Source organism: Bos javanicus, chromosome 3 (assembly GCF_032452875.1).
Source record: "Bos javanicus breed banteng chromosome 3, ARS-OSU_banteng_1.0, whole genome shotgun sequence".
Taxonomy (NCBI): Eukaryota; Metazoa; Chordata; class Mammalia; order Artiodactyla; family Bovidae; genus Bos; species Bos javanicus.
Window position 1 is genome coordinate 51332377 of NC_083870.1, and position 24471 is coordinate 51356847.

Consider the following 24471-nt stretch of genomic DNA (forward strand, 5'->3'; position numbering starts at 1 on the left):
GGTTGGAGAAAGTGGGTCCAATATGTAATGGATCCCAGGTATTCAGTTTGCCTCCTCTGAGGCTTTGTTTCTTCCCTTGAGAGGTGAAGACTGTTACTTGAGTCCAAACACCCACATACCCTTTATTCTCTTTACATTTGAAAAAGAAATCAAATATTGACTCCTTTTTTTTGAATTCTTTACTAGAGGCTTATTTTAGTTATATTTAAATTTCACTTTCCTCACAAGCAGCATCTTCCAGCGCCACATATGATAGCAATAGGGATCAGTGAAAGAAGTTATCTTTGGCTACAGACACAAAGCCTCCCAATTAGCAGCAGGAGTCTCATTCCCTTCACCTGTAGAATTACAGGCCAGTAATGTCTATTTCTGCTTTATTGACTATGCCAAAGCTTTTGACTGTGTGGATCACAGTAAACTGTGGAAAATTCTGAAAGAGATGGGAATACCAGACCACCTGACCTGCCTCTTGAGAAACCTATATGCAGGTCAGGAAGCAACAGTTAGACCTGGACATGGAAAAACAGACAGGTTCCAAATAGGAAAAGGAGTATGTCAAGGCTGTATATTGTCACCCTGCTTATTTAACTTCTATGCAGAGTACATTATGAGAAACGCTGGGCTGGAAGAAGCACAAGCTGGAATCAAGGTTGCCAGGAGAAATATCAATCACCTCAGATATGCAGATGACACCACCCTTATGGCAGAAAGTGAAGAGGAACTCAAAAGCCTCTTGATGAAAGTGAAAGAGGAGAGTGAAAAAGTTGGCTTAAAGCTCAACATTCAGAAAACGAAGATCATGGCATCTGGTCCCATCACTTCATGGGAAATAGTTGGGGAAACAGTGGAAACAGTGTCAGACTTTATTTTTCTGGGCTCCAAAATCACTGCAGATAGTGACTGCAGCCATGAAATTAAAAGACGCTTACTCCTTGGAAGGAAAGTTTCGACCAACCTAGACAGCATATTCAAAAGCAGAGACATTACTTTGCCAACAAAGGTCCGTCTAGTCAAGGCTATGGTTTTTCCAGTGGTCATGTATAGATGTAGATGTGAGAATTGGACTGTGAAGAAAGCTGAGCACCGAAGAATTGATGCTTTTGAACTGTGGTGTTGGAGAAGACTCTTGAGAGTCCCTTGGACTGCAAGGAGATCCAACCAGTCCATCCTGAAGGAGATCAGCCCTGAGATTTCTTTAAAGGGAATGATGCTGAAGCTGAAACTCCAGTTCTTTGGCCACCTTATGCGAAGAGTTGACTCTCTGGAAAAAACTCTGATGCTGGGAGGGATTGGGGTCAGGAGGAGAAGGGGACGACAGAGGATGAGATGGCTGGATGGCATCACCGACTCGATGGACATGAGTTGAGTGAACTCCGGGAGTTGGTGATGGACAGGGAGGCCTGGCGGGCTGCAATTCATGGGGTCACAGAGAGTCAGACATGACTGAGTGACTGAACTGAACTGAATGCACCTCAAAATCACTGAGCTCTCAAGGGGAGGCAAAGAGCCTAGTTAGACTAAGTTTCAGTCCCAGTTCTGCCACTCATGAGCCTTGAAATCTTGGGGAAGTCATTCGGTGTTTCTGTAGTTTATTCTTACCTATGAAATGCAGCTAACAAATGAAAACTCATCCCAGGTTTGTGCTGGTTGTGAGAATTGCTAAACAATGGGCCAATGGAGTTGACCACAGTGCCAGGCATGTTGTCAGCATCTTGTTCAAAGTTGAGTTATATGAATTGTCTCACGCACACCTCAGGACAGACAAGCTGCTCAGAAAACAGCATTTCTAATAGGAGTTGTTGGTTCCCAAGCACTAGTACTGTGCTCTTACTTTAGATGAGCTCTGCTGCTGCTAAGTCGCGTCAGTCGTGTCCGACTCTGTGCGACCCCATAGACGGCAGCCCACCAGGCTCCCCCATCCCTGAGATTCTCCAGGCAAGAATCCTGGAGTGGGTTTTCATTTCCTTCTCCAATGCATGAAAGTGAAAAGTGAAAGTGAAGTCTCTCCGACGTGCCTGACTCTTAGCGACCCCACGGACTGCAGCCTACCGGGCTCCTCCGTCCATGGGATTTTCCAGCAAGAATACTGGAGTGGGTTGCCATTGCCTTCTCTAGAACTGAAAATATAACAAAACCACTTCACAATTTATTCCTCCAGGGTCAATTGTTTTGAGAGCATTACTAAGAGAGGAGCCTGGGGGGCTATAGTCCATGGGGTCGCAAAGAGTCAGACACGAGTGAGCGACTAACAACTGCCTTTAAGGAAGATGAAATTTCCACATCTTTGATTTATGTAAAACTATCCGCCCCAAACCAAAACTGACGCGCTCTCTCTCCCGGTCTGGCCTGCTTCACAGCTGTTCATATTCCCTCCGGGATTTTCAGAAGCACCACTTGATCTGCAGGAGCCAGAGGAAAGTAAACATCTCGGTCAGGCAGGTACCCCACCCACCATTTTATTTTCCTAAATCACTCCTTTAGCTAATATTTCTGGGACAGACACGCGACGCATCTGGCTCCAACCAAATATTTTCAGTCACTCGGATTCCAAGGTAAATATTTGCCAGTTCGATTGCAGTAGCATTGGTAGCCAGAAGCAGGGAACTATTAATCAACTCTCAATCAGGGCCACGGCAGCTGTAGGGGTGTCGTGGCCCCGCCTATTCCCGTGAGCCCCTGCGCGGGCCCCGCCCCCACGTTTCCGGTTCTGAGTGCTTGTGGCCTGAGCGTTTCTGAGGCCTGTGAAGGCAAAGCCCAGAGAAGAAAGGTAACTGGTGTGCTAAGTTGCCTCCCTCTGCGAGAATGTTTCTTTTTCAGCAGGTGTTGTGTTTTACTTACTCTCCACGACATGTCACCTTGTCATATGTTGGCTGTGGCTATTTGCAAGTGTTGAGACACACCAGGGAAGGGTTAGGAAGCCTCTGAGGACGAGTGATGATGGAAGGGATTTGAGGTGGAAGGCCAGGGAGAAGCCTCCTAAAGCTTGTTCCTATTATTTAAATTGCTACCTTAAGAGACTATTAACATTGGCCCATGGCTTTTAAAAAAAAATTATTTATTAATTTTAATTGGAGGCTTATTACTTTACAATATTGTAGTGGTTTTTGCCATACGTTGACATGAATCAGCCGTGGGTGTACATGTGTTCCCCATCCTGACCCTCCCTCCCACCTCCCTCCCCATCCCATCCCTCAGGGTCATCCCAGTGCAGCAGCCCTGAGTGCCCTGTCTCATGCATCAAACCTGGACTGGCGATCTGTTTCACATGTGATAATATACATGTTTCAGTGCTATTCGGCTTTTGAACGAAGTGAATAAACAGGGATTTGTGTCTTACCAAGTCATTTGCACTTCGGTGAGAAAGTCTTTTCTCAAAGGGGTGCATTTAATGCAGGAAGAATAATGGAGAAATGAGGAGTCGGGAAAATGGGGGGGAGTAGGATGGATGGCAATGGCACCCCACTCCAGTACTCTTGCCTGGAAAATCCCATGGACAGAGGAGCCTGGTAGGCTGCAGTCCATGGGGTCGCGAAGAGTCGGACACGACTGCGGGACTTAACTTTCACGCATTGGAGAAGGAAATGGCAACCCACTCCAGTGTTCTTGCCTGGAGAATCCCAGGGACGGGGGAGCCTAGTGGGCTGCCGTCTATGGGGTCGCACAGAGTGGGACACGACTGAAGTGACTTAGCAGCAGCAGCAGCAGGATGGATGGATATTAGACGCAGACTTCCTCCCTCGTTCTGTGGCAGGGCTTCTTAATCTTTTGGGGGTCTTTTGCGACTGTGAAGACTAAGGCCTGTTTGCTGTGTTCCCACTGTGTTCATCCCAAAGGGGCTCCCCCAGGAGTGTGTGGGGGGCTTTTCCTGCCATCCCTGTGGCACAGGTTGGCGGTGCCCTGTTGTGTCCTGCCCCTGCCTCAAGGCAGTGTCTCTGGCCTGAGACTTACTGCACACAGGAGCCTGCCTTGGAGCACACCCTCACTTCTTCACGTGATGCCAATTTATTAACAACAAATAAACCAATTAAATGGAAAAAAAAATCTTTTCCTCAGGGAACGGTTTGTGAACACAGTGTCTTGACTATAATCTGAGGAAATTCGTGTATCCTCAAAACCCATCCCTCCCCCAGATTCCCTTTCGGGAGCCTTCCACCTCAGGCCAGGAAACCTGGGGTTTTTAGGTATAGTATGCCCTGGGCCTGAGGGTAGGGATATTCCTTGTCTTGCCCAGGGCAACACTAGGGTGTAAAGAGTAAGACATTCCCCATAAGTGCAAAATTTAAGGGGACATCAAAAAGATCAGAAATCAAGATAATGTTTTAATGCAGTATTATAAACAAATGTGCAAACTATGGCTGTGGCTAGTCACCTTCTTTTGTAAACAAAATTTTATTGTAACCAGAGTTCCAGTTGGATGAGATGGGTGAGGCAGGTTTGCACAAGTGCAGAGTCCAATTCTGTCTTTATTTAGAATTTTGATATTGTGTATTTTGTTCATGGATTTTTAATTTTTTAGATAGTGCATTAAAAATATTATGTTTTGAATGCTGAGTGTTTTGTGTTCCCCCTTTAAGTTGGCACCTGACACTAGTACCCCCTCTGCCTTACCCTAGCCCCAGCCCTGCTGTGTCCAACATACTCTTCAATTAAAAACCATATGTGAGTGAATACTTACTGTGTGCTAGGCCCTTGTGGCCTCACGTTTACAGACAGCAGGGATAGTGGGAAAAACTCTGACCTGTTAAGAAGGTTGAGGTCTAGTCTTGGCTCTGTACATATTGCTAGATGACCTTGGCCAGGTCATTTAACTTTTCTGAGCCTCCTGTTATCTGCAGAATGAGAAGATGAGACTGGATACATTCCAGTTTTGGCAGTCTATGGTTCTGTGACTTTGAAAGAGGCAACTAAGCCATATTATTCCCTAGAGAACATCCCTCAATGAGCACCCAATTCCACATCTCAGCCTTCCAGGATTCCCTTGTTTGACCTCCTTAATGAAAGGACTATATACTACAGCATTTCATTTGCCTTAGTGTGAGGGCCGTGACTATCAAATGTCTCCTAAATTTGGTTACTGATTGCCAGAATCAAAGATTTTGAGAGCGGAAGAAAGTAAGGTACAGAGTAATTTTGTTTTAAGGAAAATGAGGCTCAGACAGGTGAAGTCAGTTGACCAAGGTGGCGCAAGTGTTAGAACCAAAACCCCATTCTCTGACTGCCATCCAGTTTTCTTTCCACTTCACCGTGATGAGATATGATGCTTAACTTGCTGTCTCCCTCCAGAGAATTTCCTAAAATTACTTTGGATATTCTCTCACGATGGTCTCTCCAACTCCTGTGTTTTGCTGGTTTCCTTGTTACGATGTTGCTCCCCAAGCAACTCTGGAATTCACCCACTTCTGAGGGATTGGGAACCAGAACTCTTCATCAGTGCCTTACCCTCAAGACCTTTTCTCTCCCAACCCCATCTTGGGTGATTTAACTTCTATGGGGATTTTTAAAAAACTGATACAAGGTATATAATCTTAGAAAGTGAATTTCCTCCTTCTTTCTTTTGAAAGATATTTTTAAATATGGAGAGAACAAATGATGCATAACAACTCTATCGGGAAGGTACTATTATTATTCCTGTTTTACTGATAAAGAAACTGGGGCATAAAAGGATTAAGTAATATGCCCAATGTCTTTCAGCTAAGTATCAGAAAGTGAAAGTGAAGTCGCTCAGTCATGTCTGACTCTTTGCAACCCCATGGACTGTAGCCTACCAGGCTCCTCCATCCGTGGGATTCTCTAGGCAAGAGTACTGGAATGGGTTGCCGTTTCCTTCTCCAGGAGATCTTCCCAACCCAGGGATTGAACCAGGGTCTCCCGCATTGCAGGCAGACGCTTTACCATCTGAGCCACCAGGGAAGACTCAAATCTAGACATCCTGCCTCCTGGGTCTGTGTTTTTAACCAGCACAATGTGTGGCCTCTCTTATGGGCCATATCACCTCAGCTTGGACAGTTCCTATAATGGGAAGCTTCTAGGGGATCTCCATTTTGTTGGTGGGCAGCTTCACCAGTAAGAATGTCTTTTTATTCATTGGTACAAGCTATAGGCAGTTGTCCAAAATTGTTTTCTATTGTCTAAATAAGAAAAAAGGTTAAAAGGAGATTGAGCAACAAAAAGAATAAAATCCCTCAGTCTACTCTGTCTCCACCAAACATTCCTGACCCACTTCCAGTTCTGTGGGCTTCCTGAAAAGACAAAGTTCCCTCTTTCAGTTTTGTGTCTTTTGAAAGTAAAATCCCCACTCTGTGTATAAACACATAAATACATTGTTCCAGGAAAGATTTAAGGTAGCACACATGGATTATAAAATACAGTTAAGTAGCATAAATTCAAAGTGTATGACATGATCTAGTACTTTTAGGTATTCATGCTTCAGAAATAGTTACAGGAGCTTACAAGGATAAATATTCAAGGATTTTTGTCGTATCATTTTTGTAGTTCTGCAAAAAGTGGTAGGCAATTTAAATATACATCAGTGAGAAAATGGCTAAATAAATAAATAATGGTGTACCTTTACTTTGAACTACTTTGTAACTTCAACCAATTTTGTAACTTCAAACAAAAGATAGTTCTTCCTGTACCAACATAGAAAGGTGTTAGTGTGGAATTTAGAAAGTAATTTTTAAAGCTATATTTGTCAAAAAGAATATATGGTGTACACTGAAAAAGGTTTTTAGGCATATATTGCAAATGATTAACCATGGTTACCCCCAGGGATAGAAGTGGTGATAGCAAAGGGTGAAAAAACTTTCAGTCAATCAAGATCACCCCTTATAATTTAGACTCAAAGGGCAAGGGTTTTTTGAGCAGCTTGGCTTAGGTCCAATACATCCTGAGTGTTCAGCTAATGTTTGTTGAATTGATTAAGAAGCTGGATCTTATCTTCAGTATATAGTTATAATTTAAAGATTATTGCTGACACAGTAAATAATCATCTGAAAGAAAAAAGAGATTCCAAGTTAGACTCCACCAAAAAAGTATCAAAATTGCTTCTCTGCTATTCAGACTACTTGTAACTATTTTTGTATAATGCTTAAGTAAACTCCATATTTGCTCTGGAAAAAAATCATTATTGACATTTTATAAATTGGTGCTTGATGGAAATATTTTTCATCAGAAGGTACAGCAGTGAAAAAAAAACCTTTTTTTCTCATTTCAGAAGTTAATAATGTGGAAAATAATAGTGTAGAGAAAAAAAAGAACCTGTAAACCAAACCCTAAAGGTAACCACTGTGAACATTTAACTGCACTTTCCCATCTTTTTTTGTATGTTCAGCCTTTTTAAATAGACTCTTTAATTGTGATAAAATATATATAACATAAAATATACCATCTTAACCATTTTTAAGTATACAATTCAGTAGCGTTCAGTTCAGTTCAGTTCAGTCGCTCAGTCATGTCCGACTCTTTGCAACCCCATGAATCGCAGCATGCCAGGCCTCCCTGTCCATCACCAATTCCTGGAGTTCACTCAGACTCACATCTGTGAGTGATCAAGTCAGTGATGCCATCCAGCCATCTCATCCTCTGTCGTCCCCTTCTCCTCCTGCCCCCAATCCCTCCCAGCATCAGAGTTTTTTCCAATGAGTCAACTCTTCCCATGAGGTGGCCAAAGTACTGGAGTTTCAGCTTTAGCATCATTCCTTCCAGAGAAATCCCAGGACTGATCTCCTTCAGAATGGACTGGTTGGATCTCCTTGCAGTCCAAGGGACTCTCAAGAGTCTTCTCCAACACCACAGTTCAAAAGCATCAATTCTTCGGCATTCAGCCTTCTTTACAGTCCAACTCTCACATCCATACATGACCACAGGAAAAACCATAGCCTTGACTGGACGAACCTTTGTTGGCAAAGTAATGTCTCTGCTTTTGAATATGCTATCTAGGTTGGTCATAACTTTCCTTCCAAGGAGTAAGCGTCTTTAAGTACATTTCTGATGTTGGAAATTTTTTTATATATTCTTAATATCAGTCCCTTATCAGATATATGATTATCGTGCATCCATCATGACTTTCCAACATCTGATGTTGGAAAGTTTTTATATATTCTTAATATCAGTCCCTTATCAGATATATGATTATCGTGCATCCATCATGACTTTCCAACATCAGAAATTTTTCATCATCCCAAACTGAAACTCTGTATCTATTCAATAATAACTCCCCATTCTTCTCTCCCCCAGATACTAATAACCACTAGACTACTTTCTGTCTCTGTGAATTTAACTACTTTAATTACCTCATTGGAGAAGGAAATGGCAGCCCACTTCCAGTATCCTTGCCTGGAGAATCCCATGGAGGGAGAAGCCTGGTGGGCTATAACCCATGGTGTCGAAAAGAGTTGGACAAGACTGAGTGACTGAACACAGTTACCTCATACAAGTGAAATCACGGAATATTTGTCTTTTTGTTTCTGGCTTATTTATTTCTGGCTGTGTTTTTAAGATTCATCCATGTTGTATTATGTATCAGAATTTCATTATTTTGAGGCTGAACAAAAACCTTTTGTATATATGTGCATTTTGTTTATTCATTCATCAAAGGACATTTGAGTTATTTCCACCTTTTGGCTATTGTGAATAATATTGTTATGAACATTGGTTTAGAAATATCTGTTTGAATTCCTGATTTCAGTTTCTTGGGTATATATCCAAAAAGACTGTTGCTGAATCATATGCTAATTCTATGGTTAATTTCTTATGGACCACACACTGTTTTTGACAGCAGCTACATCATTTTACATTCCCACTAGCAGTGCATAAGGGTTCCAAATTTGCCAACACTTTGTTTTTTTACCTTTTAAAAAAATAATAATAGTCTCCATCCTAATGGGTGTGAACTGGAATCTCACTGTGGTTTTGATTTGCATTTCCCTAGTGGTACTGAGCACCTTTTCATGTGTCTGTTGGCTGTTAGTGTATATTCTTTGGAGAAATGTCTATTCCTGTCCTTTGTACACTTTTTAATTGGGTTATATTTGTTTTTGCATTGTATGAGTTTTTATATATTCTTAATATCAGTCCCTTATCAGATATATGATTTGGACTCCTTTCAGTCCAAGGAGTGATTCCAAAAAACACAAACTATATAATATGAGGATTCTGCTTGTTTTCTAACAATCTTGAATTTGCTGATACTTCCTCTTCAAGGTGAATACTAATGATTATACTAGTCAGATAGGAAAGTCTGATACCATATGAGACAGGGATATCTTGTAATCATCTACCTGTCAGAGACTCTTTATAAATAATCAGACACTAGGACAAGTTTTGCACTCACTCATTGAGGAACTGAACAAGCACCAGCAGTCCTGGGAACAGCTGGCTGTGTATTTTGGTTCAATGTGTTAGTGATCTTTTAACATTTCATCATTTTGGCTGATAAAGTATCTTTTCCTTAGACTCTTTTTCATTTTATTGGCTTCACTCATTTCCTTTATTTTATTTTTTAATAATGATTACAATGAAGATGTACAACTGCATGAGACCAAACTAGAAGAGATGGGCTTACATTAGCCAGTACATTAGTATGGTCCTTAGTGGGTGTACTTAGTCTGCGTCAGGTCTTCTGGATATTATTTGGATATGCATTGGACGGATCCAGGCCACATATTTCTCTTTAGCTGTAGCTAATAAATTAACTGACAGTGGGGTCAATTCCTATCCCTCTGTGGCAGCTGGGCCCTCCCTTGGAGCCTCTTTACAATCCCTTCACTTATTGTTAATTGATTTCCTAATTCCCCACAGCAGCTGTTGTAAGTAAACCTCTTCCATTCTCCTCCATCCCCTTAATCTTCTCCCTGCTCTCCACACACCGAGTGGCAGGTGATTGTGCCTCCGTGATCACTTCTCTTTTGCATTGCCTTTGGGTCCTCTGTCATCCTCACCTCATGTCCCTTGGGCCTTTATCCCTGTGTACCCCCTCATCTTTCAGGGTCTATCTCCTTCTCCCTCTCCCCTAGCTTCAATCTTGCCTCTTCTTTTTCTTTCAACTGTAAGTGAGCTCAAATATTCTCCAGCCTAGAGAAGCCTAAGCATATTTGCTTTGAAGTTAATTTATTTCTCCTTTTACTATGGGCAAGCTCTTTTTATTTCCATTATAAAAGTAATAAAGTAGTAGAAAAATTGGGAAGTACAAATAATGGAACATATTTCTAACATCCATAATCACACTTCTGAAAAGTAATCATCAGTGTTGACATTTGGGTTTGTATCCTCCCAGTATTATTTCTATGCACTTATAATAGTCATTTATGTCAACATTGAAAGCATTCTGGGTATTCTGTTTTGTAAGTTGACATTTCTGTCAATGAGTAGTCTATGTTATTTTTTAATTACTGTATGAAAATTTCCATTCTATGGATGCATTGTAATTTAGCCATTTTAAACCATAATCATGGGGTTATTTCCCATTATTTGCTATAATTAACATTACAACCTTTACAAATAAGTCTTTTCACATGTTCCCATTTTTTTCTTTAGTATAAATTTCTGAAGGGAAATTCCCGAGTGTGTATTTATTGCAAAATATAAACATTTTTGAAAGAGTAGTGTACTGTCATTCTTTCAACTTTTAACTCCCATTCACTAACTTCCAGGCAATCCTGGTCCTTCCACCATCACTGAAGCTGCTCTGTCAGAGGTTAAGGTCAACATCAATTACTAATCACAAGTCTTCCCAGACTTTATCCAACCTAATCTCTTTGCAGCAACTACCCCTTTTTGTCATTTTCGTTTAAAAATGTTTTCCTCTTCTATTTCACTGGAGTCCTTTAACTTCTCTGGTAACACATTTTTCCTGGTTCCTTTTCTTCTGCCTGATCTTTTACTTTACCCGTACCCTAGATTTTCAACTGTTGAGGTCCTGCCACTGCCACGTAGCTCTCAGCATAAATCTGACCTGATGTGGGGTCTGCTGGCCTCTCCATCCTCACATTTCACCACTCTTCCCCAACAGCTTGCTCTCCCCATCCTTACACATACTTTATGTACCAGTCATTCTGAACTAATTGTTTTTACTATGCCTTTGATCATGTTGTTCTCTGTGCTTAGAAATTCCTTCTCTCCTTCTTCACTTGATGAAGTTCTGCTTATCCTTCAAAATTCACCTCTTTTAGGAAGCTCCTTGACAGCCCCCCACCCCACACTGTTTAATATGTCTTTGTCCCTTGGCCTGGCTGACTAAGTATATACTCTATATATATACTTATATATAGTATAAGTTTTTCTATACTCTCAGGTTTGTGTTTCTTTTCTTGTGCTGTGTTATAACTGTCTGTCTCCTCCTATAAGCTGTGAATTCCTGGAGGGCAGGAATTGTGACTTCGAGGATTATATCCCTACGGTATAGCATGATACTTGTCATCTAGTAGACACTTATACAAAACATCTTCCGTCCCTTAATCAAATCATACTCTGATCTTCCTCTGGGACCCTCTCCATTGCCTTACTCCTGAGCTGTAGGTTTGAGTGGGACTGACCTAATCCCTGCTGAAGGGGTTGATCCTTATTGACCACAGTCCCCAATTATAAGCATACTTTAAAATAAATAAATAAATAAAGCTTTATTTTTGTTCTGTAATAGCTGTTGGAAGATGTGTTTCTTTTCTCCTACATGTTATAGGGTAAAGATTTAAGGTAGAATTGTTTATCCATTTTGCTAGCATGACAGGGTGGGTTAGAGCTGCTTGACTGTGTTTAGAAGGTGAAACTGACATCCTGGATTACAGAGCAGAGAGAGTGAACCAGTTTATGCATGCATGTATGTATGTATGATTATTATTTAACAATCATGTGTGTTATGTTTCTTAACATAGTACCAGGTGCTGTTCTACATGCTTTATAAATATTAACTCATTTAATCATCATATCAGTCTTATGAAGTACTTATTCTTATTTTACAGCAGAGAAAGGCAATATACAGAAAGGCTGCTGCTGCTGCTGCTGCTAAGTCCCTTCAGTCGTGTCCGACTCTTTGCGACCCCAGAAACAGCAGCCCACCAGGCTCCCCCGTCCCTGGGATTCTCCAGGCAAGAACACTGAAGTGAGTTGCCATTTCCTTCTCCAATGCATGAAAGTGAAAAGTGAAAGTGAAGCCTCTCAGTCGTGCCCGACTTTTAGCGACCTCATGGACTGCAGCCTACCAGGCTCCTCCGTCCATGGGATTTGCCAGGCAAGAGTACTGGAGTGGGTTGCCGATGCCTTCTCCCACAGAAAGGCTACTACTACTACTACTACTACTACTAAGTCATTTAGGTCATGTCCGACTCTGTGCGACCCCATAGACGGCAGCCCACCAGGCTCCCCCGTTCCTGGGATTCTCCAGGCAAGAACACTGGATTGAGTTGCCATTTCCTTCTCCAATGCATGAAAGTGAAAAGTGAAAGTGAAGCCTCTCAGTCGTGCCCGACTTTTAGCGACCTCATGGACTGCAGCCTACCAGGCTCCTCTGCCCATGGGATTTTCCAGGCAACAGTACTGGAGTGGGGTGCCACTGCCTTCTCCAACAGAAAGGCTAGATAAAGTCTATTTGCCTGAGGCAGTACAACTCATAAGTAGGGATTTGAAGCTGGGCATAGTCACCCCTCTTATGCTGTCCCGCATTGGACACTGACACAAAAGAAGGGCTTAAAGAGCAGGGCTTTCTCTGAAGTCAGACATCAATTCAGAGTGATCTCCTTTCTTCATTGTGTTTGAAATCTACATGACTGTAGGTCCTACACTTGGATGCAGGGTAAGGGAGTCACTCTGGTGGGCTTATGCTTTCTTGCTGCCGCTGCTAAGTCGCTTCAGTCGTATCTGACTCTGTGCGACCCCATAGACGGCAGCCCACCAGGCTCCCCGTCCCTGGGATTCTCCAGGCAAGAACACTGGATTGAGTTGCCATTTCCTTCTCCAATGCATGAAAGTGGAAAGTGAAAGTGAAGTCGCTCAGTCGTGTCCGACTTCTAGCGACCCCATGGACTGCAGCCTACCAGGCCCCTCCGTCCATGGGATTTTCTTACCCATGGCTAATTAACATTGTGATTTCTGAACAAACTTTTTACTTCAGAAAGCCAGATTTTCAAAAGGTCTCTGCCCAGGAAAAGCAAAGCAGGAGTCTGTCTCTTCATGTGGCTTATTGGATCATGGAATATAAGGGTTGGAAGGACACCTTAAAGATGATCCCTTCTGATCCTCTTAAGTTACTGATGGGAAAACGGAGGCGCATTAAGGAACTATGGCTTGCTCAGGATCAAAGGAAGAATTAGAGATGCGCCAGGACTGGTGCCTTTCCCAGGACACCCAGGTGTGTTTCATGTGCTGCACTCATGGTTTGCAGCCCATTCCATTTGAGGGGATTTTATAAAACTCAGAATGTAACAGGCCAGGCTTAGAGACAGCGCAGTGACAAGGTTTGGGTCCTGCACTACTGGGGCTAGAAAGCAAAGGGCGAAAGTCAGCTCAGATACAGCCATGAAAAGGATGGAGGCTCCATAGCCCGCCCTTCCTATCTAGGATCATTCTGAGTGGCACCTCCCTGGAAACCCAGGGATCTTGGTGGGCATGCATGTCAAGGTCACTTTTGAGTCTTCGTCTTCCTTGACCTCTCAGAACTGTTTGACACTATTATCATCCCCCCTTCCAAACTGTTTTTCCTCTAAGGCGTTGTGACCTCTTGATTTTCTTAATCCTCTAGCTGTTCCTTCTCTGACATCTTCATGAGTTCTTTCCCTAATTTTAAGGCTGGTGTTCACCCTGGACCCTCTCTTTTTCACCTGTGTTGTACTCTCGCTGGAGATAGATAGATGTCACCTGTCCCCATGGCTTTAATGATTTACATGCTGCTATTTCTCACCATCATATCTCCTTCATCTCTGTCTTTCCCTAAACATCAGGGCTGTATATTCAGGTCACCAGCTGAGCAGCTCCACTTGGATATCCGTTGGGTACCTCCGTGTCCACAAGGATAAAATTGCTCTTCTTGTCTCTATACCTCTCCTGCCCTCCTTACTGAGGTTGATTTTCACTCCTGGTCCCTTTTTCAGTACATGTACCACCACCCACACGACTCCACAGTGTTGATACTCCTGACTTTTCTTTCTCCCCATCCCCACAGCTACTTCTCTGGTTTAGCACATTGACCCCTGCAGTAGCCTTGCAACTGGTCTCCCTGCTTCGGACTTACCCCCATTCCAACTTGTTCTGTGCACTGTAGTCCAAATTAACGTTTTTCTGCATTAAAAAGTATATTTTTAAATTATAAAATTGATATGTACTTGTAACAAATAATATAGTAGAATATAAAGTAACAACTGAAAGACTTCCTCCGTATTTGCAGCCTCAATGTAGGTGAACAGTTTGGTGTATTTCCCATCACACTCTTTTCTGTGCTTTTCCAAAACATATATTAACTGGGCATCTGCTATATGCTACTTTATTGTCCAGGAATCCAGAACTGCCCATTTCTTTGCACAAGCCAAGTTCTAGGTCCCCTCCTTGATTTTGCTCATGTCTTTCCTTTGCTCTTTTCTCAGTGTCTTTCTTGCAGTGAATACCTACTCATCCTTGGAGAGTTACTGCATGTGTCATCTCCTCCTTAAATGCCCCCTGACTCTCTGGGTAGCTTCCCCTTTATCACTCTCACTGTATTATTGTGAGCTGTTTTCTGCTGCTTTCTCCCACTGGGGAAGAGATTCTTAAGGAGGAGATTGTGCATTATTCTTCATGGTATCCCCCACCCTTGGCATAAGATCTGGCATAATGCTTAATTCACATGATGGAGTGATTGTGGCTTTTATTGCTGCCTGAGTGCAAATGCCTTGGGTTGGGGAGGGAATTGTTCCCAGTGGACTTTGAACCTTTCTGATGGTCAGTTCACAGCAAGAATGGGAAACAAGATAGTGGCTAAAGAGTAAGAGAAAGGATCCAAGAGTGGAAAAAGGAGCTTGGTAGCATCAAAGGAAGGAAAGAACTGATATTTATGAAGGATCACATCTAGCACCTCTCATATGTTATTTAATCTTCTTAGCAATACTGTTCCCATTTTACAGATGAGAAAACTGAGGATCGGGGTAGAGTACTTTTCCCAAAGTTTTACAGTGAGTGAGGAGCATAGCTGGGTTTCAGACCCAGTTCTGTGTGACTTCAAAGTTGAAGCTTTCACAGACTGCATATTGGTGATCAAGTAAATACAGTATACTCAACATCTGCCACTACCCTATACCCTTCAGGAGTGCCTGGAAAAGTCTGTGTCTAGCAGCCTCTGAATAGAGACACAGAAAGGCCTTCAGCCTCTGGGGAGATATGAGTTACAGACCTAAAGTCCAGACTTTCAGACATGGTAAGCCTTTTCACTTGCATAGGCTTTGAAGTGAAAGTGCTCAGTTGTGTCCAACTCTCTGCGACCCCGTGGACTGTAGCCCACCAGGCTCTTCCATCCATGGGATTCTCCGGGCAAGAATACTAGAGTGGGTTGCCATTTCCTTCTCCAGGGGATCTTTCCAACCCAGGAATCGAACCCAAGCCTCCCACATTGCAGGCAGACGCTTTAACCTCTGAGCCACCAGGGAAGCCCTGCATAGGCTTTGAAAGGGGTGCTAAAGCTCTAGAGTTCCTGCTGCAGGGAGTTAATCTTCCAGAAAAGGCCAGCAAAGGCTCTGAGAAGCTTCACTCAGCCCAGCTTTCCTCAGATCTCCCTCAGGCAGCTGTGACTCCTTAGTTACCTCTTGGCTTCTCCCCAGTCCAGATTAGCCCTGGTTGCGTTGTCATTTCACTGTCATTCTGAGCACATCTATGGGGCAGAGTCACCTCTGGAGGCTCAGGAGTCTGGGGCCCCAGCCCGTTGATAGCTGAGTTTTAGAAATACCTTGAGATTTGGAGGGCACCAGGGAACAGGGTCAAGGGTGCTAAGGAGCTGCTGGAGTAAGGAGCTGTGTTCAGGGGCAAAGCTGATTCACAGGGAAAGCTAATCCTTCAGTCTACAGTGTTTACTGATCCTACTATTGTTTGGTCTTTGAGGGCAGGCATGCTAGGCCTGAGAGAGGCACTGATAGTAATAACAACAGCTACTTTTTATCCAGACCATCCATATGTCAGAGGCCATACATATACCCTGTCATTTAATCTTCCAGTAACTCTGTGAGAGAGCTAGTAATAATTGCATTTTATGGATTAGATAGTTTAAAAAAAGGAAAAACACCCTGAAGCTCAGAGAAGTTGCCCATAACCATTGAGAGAGAATTGGGATTGAACCCATATTTGTGTATCTCAAGCCAGTGGTAAACTGCCTAGAAATATAAATTTTGTCCTCATCAATACTTGGGCTACCTGATGTGAAGAGGCAACTCACTGGAAAAGACCCTGATGCTGGGAAAGACTGAAGGCAGGAAAAAGCAGTGGCAGAGGAAGAGATGGTTGGATAGCATCACTGACTCAATAGACATGAATTTGAGCAAATTACAGGAGATAGTGGAGGGCAGAGGAGCCTGGCATGCTGCAGTTCATGAGGTCACAAGGAATTGGACATGACTTAGCGACTGAAAAACAACACTCATCAAAAAGCTCACAGTCCTTGTCTGCTCTCTGCCCACGCCAGTTCAACATCATCTCTTGTCAATGCTCATCTCACTCTGTGCTCCAGACATACTGAAATACTAGCAGTTTCTGCATGCTTTATACATGCTGTTTGCTCTGCCTCAAATGCCTTCGACCCCTCCTTTCCGATGCTAACTCTTTTTCATTCTTTCAGTCTCAGCTTGTCTGTCACCTGGTTCTCCAAGGCTGGGGAGCTCACACTTCTGCTGGGTAGGGGGCTGTTTCCCCTCGTCTCTTACAGGATGTTCTTGGACTTCTTGTTTGGGAAATTCACTCCACCCCCCGCATAGTCAGTCTCCCAGTTAGTGTGACCGACACCCCTCCTCCTCCAGCTCCAGGCATGGGTTTGATTTGTTGTTCAGTCACTCATTTGTGTCCGTCTCTTTGCAACCACACGGACTGCAGCACGTCAGGCTTCTGTGTCCTTCACTGTCTACTGGAGTTTGCTCAAACTCATGTCCATTGAGTCGATGATGCTATCCAACCATCTCATCCTCTGCCACCCCCTTCTCCTCCTGCCCTCAGTCTTTCCCAACATCAGGGTCTTTTCCAGTGAGTTGACTCTTCACATCAGGTGGCCAAAGTATTGAAACTTCAGCTTCAGCATCAGTCCTTGCAATGAATATTCAGGGTTGATTTCCTTTAGGATGGATTGGTTTGATCTCCGTGTAGTCCAGGGGACTCTTGAGTCTTATCCAGTAGCACAGTTTGAAAGCGTCAGTTCTTCTGCGATCAGCCTTCTTTATGGTCCAACTCTCACATCTGTACTTGACTACAAGAAAAACCATAGCTTTGACTAGATGGACCTTTGTTGGCAAAGTGATATCTCTGCTTTTTAATATGCTGTCTAGATTGGTCATAGCTTTTCTTCCAGGGAGCAAGCATCTTTTAATTTCATGGCTGTAATCACTGGCCACAATGATTGGGGAGCCCAAGGAAATAAAAGTCTGTCATTGTTTCCATTTTTCCCCCATATATTTGCCATGAAGTGATGGGACCAGATCCTATGATCTTCATTTTTTGAATGTTGAGTTTGAAGCTAGCTTTTTCACTCTACTCTTTTACCTTCATCAAGAGGCTCTTTAGTTCCTCTTTATTTTCTGCGATTAGGGTGGTGTCATCTGCCTATCTGAGGTTACTGATATTTCTCCCAGCTGTCTTGATTCCAGCTTGTGCTTCATCCAGCCTGGCATTTCACATGATGTACTTTGCATGGGTGACAGTATACAGCCTTGACTATTTAATTCAATCAGCAGATCTCATTCTGATACTGTGATCAACTCAGGAATGGGGGTACAGTGTACTCCGAAACAAAGAATCAGTGAGAAACTATAAATTTTGAGAGTTACCAGAAGAGTCACCTTTTCTAGGTAACTGAATGAGGAAAGATATAGGTATTCAGCCTGGCTATGAGCAACCTAGAGTTTAATAGTGAAGAGGCTTAAGGGTCTGGGTGGAATACAGTAAAGGGGACTCTACCTCTATCATTAAAAATAGGACATTTTGGTCCCCATATATACTGTTTGTTTACTTTCAACTTTTTCAGAGCCTTGAGCAAGAAAGAAGGGTGCTATTCATAGAGGACTTCTTGGAGCCCCAGTGTATTCTTTGCAGACATTCATACAAACACATATATACAAATTATCTTGGAGTCATTTTAATGTATCATATTTTGCATCATATTTTCCTACTTAAAAAAGTCCAAATTAACTTTTAAATCTATCTTACAAATATTTTCCCAGAGACCTTATTTCTCTGTGGCTTTTGTTTATGGCGTGAAAGTTGTAAACATTTATATAGTTAAAATGATCTTATATCTTTTTTAGTCTCCAGGTTTCCAGTCTTTGTTAGAAATGTCCCCCCATCTTCAGTTTTTAATGTAGTCTCCAAAGTTTTCTTGAAATATATTGTTTTCACTCTTTTACTGCTCTTTACTTCTGTATTTTTAAAATCTGTGTGGAATTTTTTTCTTTTTAATAATGTATAAGATTAGAGTCCCTTTGTACTTTCTCCCATATGGAAAACCAGTTGTACTAGCATCATTTATTAAATAGTCCATTCTCTTCCTACCAAACTGAATTTCCATATATATCATGTGTTAACTTTTTATTTTTTTGGTCTTGCCACATAGCTTGTGGGATCTTAGTTCCCTGACCAGGGATTGATTCGTGGCCCTCAGCAATGAAAGCACAGAGTCCTAACCACTGGAGTGCCAGGGAATTACAATGTTAACTTTTCATAAATATTGCCATTGATTGTGGATTTTCTTTTTCTTTTTAATTGAACTGTTTTTCTATTTCTGTTTGACTCTATAATATGTTCTGGTAAGGCAAGACTCTTTAACTGTTCTTCTTTTTTACAGTTTTCTTGGCTATTTTCAGTCATTCTTCACATAAATTTGAAGCTGATTTTATAAAATTCCATTGACTATGTTGTTTGTATTCTGATTGGAACTTTTGACATATATATTAATAATTTGAGGAAACTAGTAGGTCTATACAAGAATACAGTACAATTTTCCATTGTCTAGATCTTGTTTTGTATATTCAAATACATTACTTCATTTAAGTCCTGTATCTTTCTTATTATATAGATCTCTAAGTGTGTTATATGTGTATATGTGTGTATATATATATATATATATTTTTTTTTTTTTGCAGACAACATGTACTATTTTATTGGACCTCAAAAGCTTTAAATACAGAAATAGGGAGGGCTGGGCAAAGGGGCAGATGTGGACACACTGGCATTATTTTGATTGCTTAAATGTAATGCTTTCCTTATTTCCTTTTCTACTGTTTTCCAATATAATAAAATTATTTTATTATTAAAATTATTACATTAATAAAATTTAATGTTTATTTTATACCCAGCACCCTACCAAAGAAGGAGAAGGCAATGACACACCACTCCAGTACTCTTGCCTGGAAAATCCCATGGATGGAGGAGTCTGGTAGGCTGCAGTCCATGGGGACGAGAAGAGTTGGACATGACTGCATGACTTCACTTTCACTTTCATGCACTGGAGAAGGAAATGGCAACCCACTCCAGTGTTCTTGCCTGGAGAATCCCAGGAACGGGGGGCGGGGGGAGCCTGGTGGGCTGCCATCTATGGAGTCGCACAGAGTCAGACACGACTGAAGAGACTTAGCAGCAGCAGCAGCTACCAAAGAATGTAAGATTACTTAGTGAAATTGGGGAAGATGTGGGAATTAAACATGTTGGGGGCTATGAAGCACAGGGCTAGCTTGGCCTGGAGCCTCAGGGTGTCAGGAGAGAAAGAAGACCAAGGACAAGAAGAAGAACTGATGGTGTGTTTAGGGCACTGGGTTATGTTTACTTCTACTGCGAGCAGTGCTGAGTAACAGAGACCTGAAAAACAGTGGGTTAAACAGAATAACATTTATTTCTGTCTTATATTAAAAAAAAGTCTATTGTAGGCAGTTCAGGCTCTATAGTACTCAGGAATCCAGACTGCTTCTAGCTTTACATTCTGCTGTCCTTCAGATGTGGCCCTCATCATTATGGTCTAAGATGAACTCCAGGCATCTAATCCATGTTCCAAGCAGGAGGATGAGGGATAGGGAGGAAGAGACAAAGGGCACATCTAGGGTGTATCTTAAAGAAATTTCCCAGAAGCTGCCAAACAACAATTCTGCTTATCCTGTTGGCTGGAACTAAGTTATATGTGGTCGTCTGCCTCCAAGAGATGTTGGGGAATATTTTTATTCAAGAGGAAAATTCTAAAGATTAAAAAGATTTATCCAAGTCAAGATTCTAAGGATTCCAGGATGAAGTCTGAGCTCAGAAACAGCTATCACTTACCCTGTCAGCTGCTGGAGACAGCCCTGGCTGCCCAGCAATACTGGGAATCCTGCTCGTCTAACATCCATTTTGATTTAAAATCTTTTGTGTTTGAGATAGATTTTTCTCTGTTGACAATGGGCTGGGTTTTGCCTGTTCATTAGGTGTGGAACTCCTGGCTTGTGGTAAATCCTGATTGGAAAACAATATAAACACGTTTCCTGGTAAATGTATAAATATATATAGATGTTGGTTGGTCCCCTCCCCTCCACCAACACACACCATGGAAGCAATTTGTAGCGATTTAGACATGCTCAGCATCTGGCTCTCATAAAAGGTCTTGAGTGAGTCATGATTTTGTGCCAACAGAGGGGGTTTGTCTTGCTTGTGGAGAGAATTGTGTTTACCTCCTATTCGGCCCGTGAACCTCTCTATTGCTTTATGATGATCAGTCTGATTTGTGTGCAGAGAGACTGGTGAGATAAGAATTCGGGAAAGGAGAGCAAGAATAAGAGGAGGCTCCAGACAGCTATATACTCAAGGCAAAACTACAAGCTTTAGGGGGCTTGCTGTTTCTGCTTTTGAGGAACCAGCAAAAAAAAAAAAAAAAGTGGGACCAGTAATGGCTGCCCTGTCCAGTTGAGAGAGAGAGAAAAGGGCAGCTCTTGCTTGAGTTGTGGAGAAAGCATCTGAAATATGCCATCTCATTTAATGCCCAAGACGGTCCCATGAGGGAGGTGGCATTAAACCATTCTTCAGCTGAAGCAACTGAGACATGGAGAGGCTAAGTGGTTTGTCCAAGGTCACAGATGTGTTGTAACTCAAACCCACATCTGTCTGGCTCCAAATTCTGTGTTCTTTTTATTACTTAATGCTGACACTTAAGTCACAGGACACATCCCAGTCTCCCCCTGGGGAGGGGAAAAGCTCAAAGTTGCTTCCCTGCTCCGAGGCCCGAAGTATCCCTGTGTCTTGTCATTACAGAAGTTCCAGCCAAGCCAAGTTCTGTTTCCTCAGGACTCTGCTCTTTGCTGTGGGAGCAGGTGGGTTGTTAATCTGATAAACGGCTTCCTGCTAAGGTGGGAAGGCGAGCTAAAGAGCTGCTGAATTGCCCTCCAGAATTGTAGGTTTGACACTCCAGTTGCTTTGGCCCATGAAATTGCTCTAGGACTGTGATATGAAAGGATGAGAGCTTTGGGGTCAGTCCACTCTGGGTAGGAGTCCTGGCTCTGAGTCTTGCTAACAGTGTGACCTTAAGTTGTCTGCCCTTCAGTTTCCTCATCAGTAAAATACGGATATGAGCTCACTGAAGGGTGGACATTGTGCCTATTAAATGAGCTAATGTGGGAAATGTGCTTGGCACCTTGTGCTGTGCATTGTAAAAGGCAGCTGAGCAGACCTCCACGAGAGCTATTTAGGCACTGAGTTGTTTTTGGGTCCCCTCTAGCTTAGACTATATAGGATAACTTAGTTGTTATCTGAGGCATTTATAGAGTGTTAGGTGTGCCATACCTGCCAGGGACAGTAAATGTACCAGGGACCTGTTCCAGCTCCCAGCCTGCTGACTCACAGGTCACCCTGATGTCATCAGTGAGTACTCTGGGCCTTTCCTGGGAGGCAGTAAGAAGGGTGCCTGGGTCCAGGCATGGAACCTGACAAAGGGCTCATTGGCTGTTTGCTTGGTAGGAAGCCTAAGGTACAGCTGTCCTGGGGATTGTGTCAGGTGTAGGCATAGAGTTCATCCTTCTGGGCTTTCCAAATACTCCATGATTCAACCCCTTCCCATCCCATTGTACACTTCTATCCTGCTTGTTCCTCGACAGTCAACACTTCCACGAAGCTGGCAACTCATGAGTCTCCAAACACACAGAAACTCAGTCCCACTTCATTGGTTTGTCTGCAGTTGGATCCCTGTTTTTACTTCTTAGCCATAGCTAGATCATCTCTAAAGCCCAGCACTCATCTGCCTCCTCCAGAAAGCTTTCCTTAACTTCTACAGTGCATGCTGACCTTTCTCCTTGTAGATCTCCTATTTTAGTGACTATGCATTAATTATGGCATTCATTAATTCATTCAATGCATTGGCAAGTCTTACCCATTGTATACGAAAAATACTTCCTAAATTCATTTAGTTCTGTCCATCTCTACTGCTTCCACCCTAGTCATCTCTTGCTTGAATTATTAAATATCCTTGTAACTGGTGTCCTTGCTCTTGCTCTTTGTTGTTGTTCAGTCACTTAGTTGTGTCTGACTCCTTGCAATCCCATGGACCGCAGCATGCCAGGCTTCCCTGTTCTTTACTATCTCCTACAGTTTGCTCAAACTCTTGTTCATCAAATCGATGATGCCATCCAACCATCTCATCCTCTGTTGTCCCCTTCTCCTTCTGCCCTCAATTTTTTCCGGCATCAGGGTCTTTTCCAATGAGTCAGTCTTCGCATCAGGTGGACAAAATATTGGAGCTTCAGCTTCAGCATTGGTCCTTCCAATGAATACTCAGGGTTGATTTCCTTTGGGATTGACTGGTTTGATTTCCTTTCATTCCAAGGGACTCTCATCTCCTTTCATCTCCAAGGGACTTTTGCTCTGCTTCTCTCCAGCTTTTTCATACTCTGTGGAACATCCAGCAAACTTTTGTATAGATATATTAGCCCCTGTCATTCTTTTGCTTGCAGTCTTCTAGTAGCTTCCCAAATCACCACAGCCCAGAAGGCTCTGCTAATCTGGCATTTGAGTGTTTTCCCAGCCTCTTCTCATCCTCTCATTTCTCTTGCTCATTCTGCTTCAGGCCCCTCAACCTTCTCTCTGTTCCCCCCAAAAGGCCAAACCACTACCACTGCCTTGGGTCCTTTTCTCTTTCTGGGTCTTCTGCCTAGTATGTTTTCAGTTCCTCAATGCCTGCTTCCTTCTCATTTCAGCATTCTTTTCAGCTGTGGCCTTCTTAGTGAGATTTTCCCGGAACACTCTATCTAAATTAGTTCCTGCTCTCTTCAAGTCACACTTTATTTCATTACACTATTTCTTTTATATCATTCACATTTTATGAACTTAACCTGTTTTCTTTATATTGTCTGCTTCTTTCCAGTAGAGAGAAAGACAATACCCCTCTTTTTCACCACTGTAACCTCAGAGTTTAGAATAGCTTAACATGTACAAAACTAAAATATAGTTTAAAAAATTATATGGGTATTAAATATCATCTTTGTGTGAAGCACTGATAATCAATAAGTACTTCCATTGATTAGAGATATGAATGCCTATTCTTAAAACAGAGTTTCTCAAAGGTAGTCCACAAACTCTGGTGATCTGTCAAGGAGTTTGCAATTGATTTGATGGTTTTAGAGGAAAAACTGATGGGGCAATTCTGTTCACATACACTTAACTAATTTAAAATGTAAGATCAGTTAAAATTTCCATAGAATTTTTATTTGTTGCTGTTGTTCAGTCACTAAGTCATGTCCAACCTTTTGTTACTCCATGGACTGCAGCATGCCAGGCTCCTCTGTCCTCCATTGTCTCCCTGAATTTGTTCAAATTCATGTCCATTGGGTCAGTGATACTATCTAACCATCTCATCCTCTGCCATCCACTTCTCCTGCCCTCAATCTTTCCCAGCTTCAGAGTTTTTTCCAATGAGTTGGCTGTGTGCCTCAGGTGGCCAAAGTATAGGAGCTTCAGCGTCAGTCCTTCCAATGAATATTCAGAGTTGATTTCCTTTAGGATTGACTGGTTTGATCTCCCTGCTGTCGAAGAGACTCTCAAGTGTCTTCTCCATTATCACAATTCAAGAGCATCAATTCTTCAGTGCTCCACCTTGTTTTTGGTCCAGTTTTCACATGTGTACTTGACTACTGGAAAATCCACAGCTTTGACTATACAGACCTTTGTCAGCAAAGTGATGTCTCTGCTTTTAATATGCTGTCTAGGTTTGTCATAGCTTTCCTTCCAAGAAGCAAGCATCTTTTAATTCATGGCTGCAGTCACTGTCCGCAGTGATTGGGGAGCCCAAGAGAATAAAATCTATCATGGCTTCCACTTTTT

General features: G+C 42.4%; 1 protein-coding gene across 3 annotated transcripts in view; it reads right to left on the reverse strand.

Moving 5' to 3' along the window:
- Window positions 1-6300: 6300 nt before the first annotated feature.
- RPAP2 (RNA polymerase II associated protein 2) overlaps window positions 6301-24471 on the reverse strand; it is a 127468-nt gene continuing 109297 nt past the window's right edge. For 2 of the 3 annotated variants that reach the window (XM_061411212.1, XM_061411206.1), the window contains one exon: window positions 6301-6989. In XM_061411212.1, the coding sequence (XP_061267196.1) occupies window positions 6986-6989 (4 nt within the window). In that variant the 3' untranslated portion in view covers window positions 6301-6985. Of the gene's footprint in view, window positions 6990-19720; window positions 20623-24471 lie in introns of those variants that run through there. The other variant, XM_061411210.1, reaches the window with a different exon arrangement.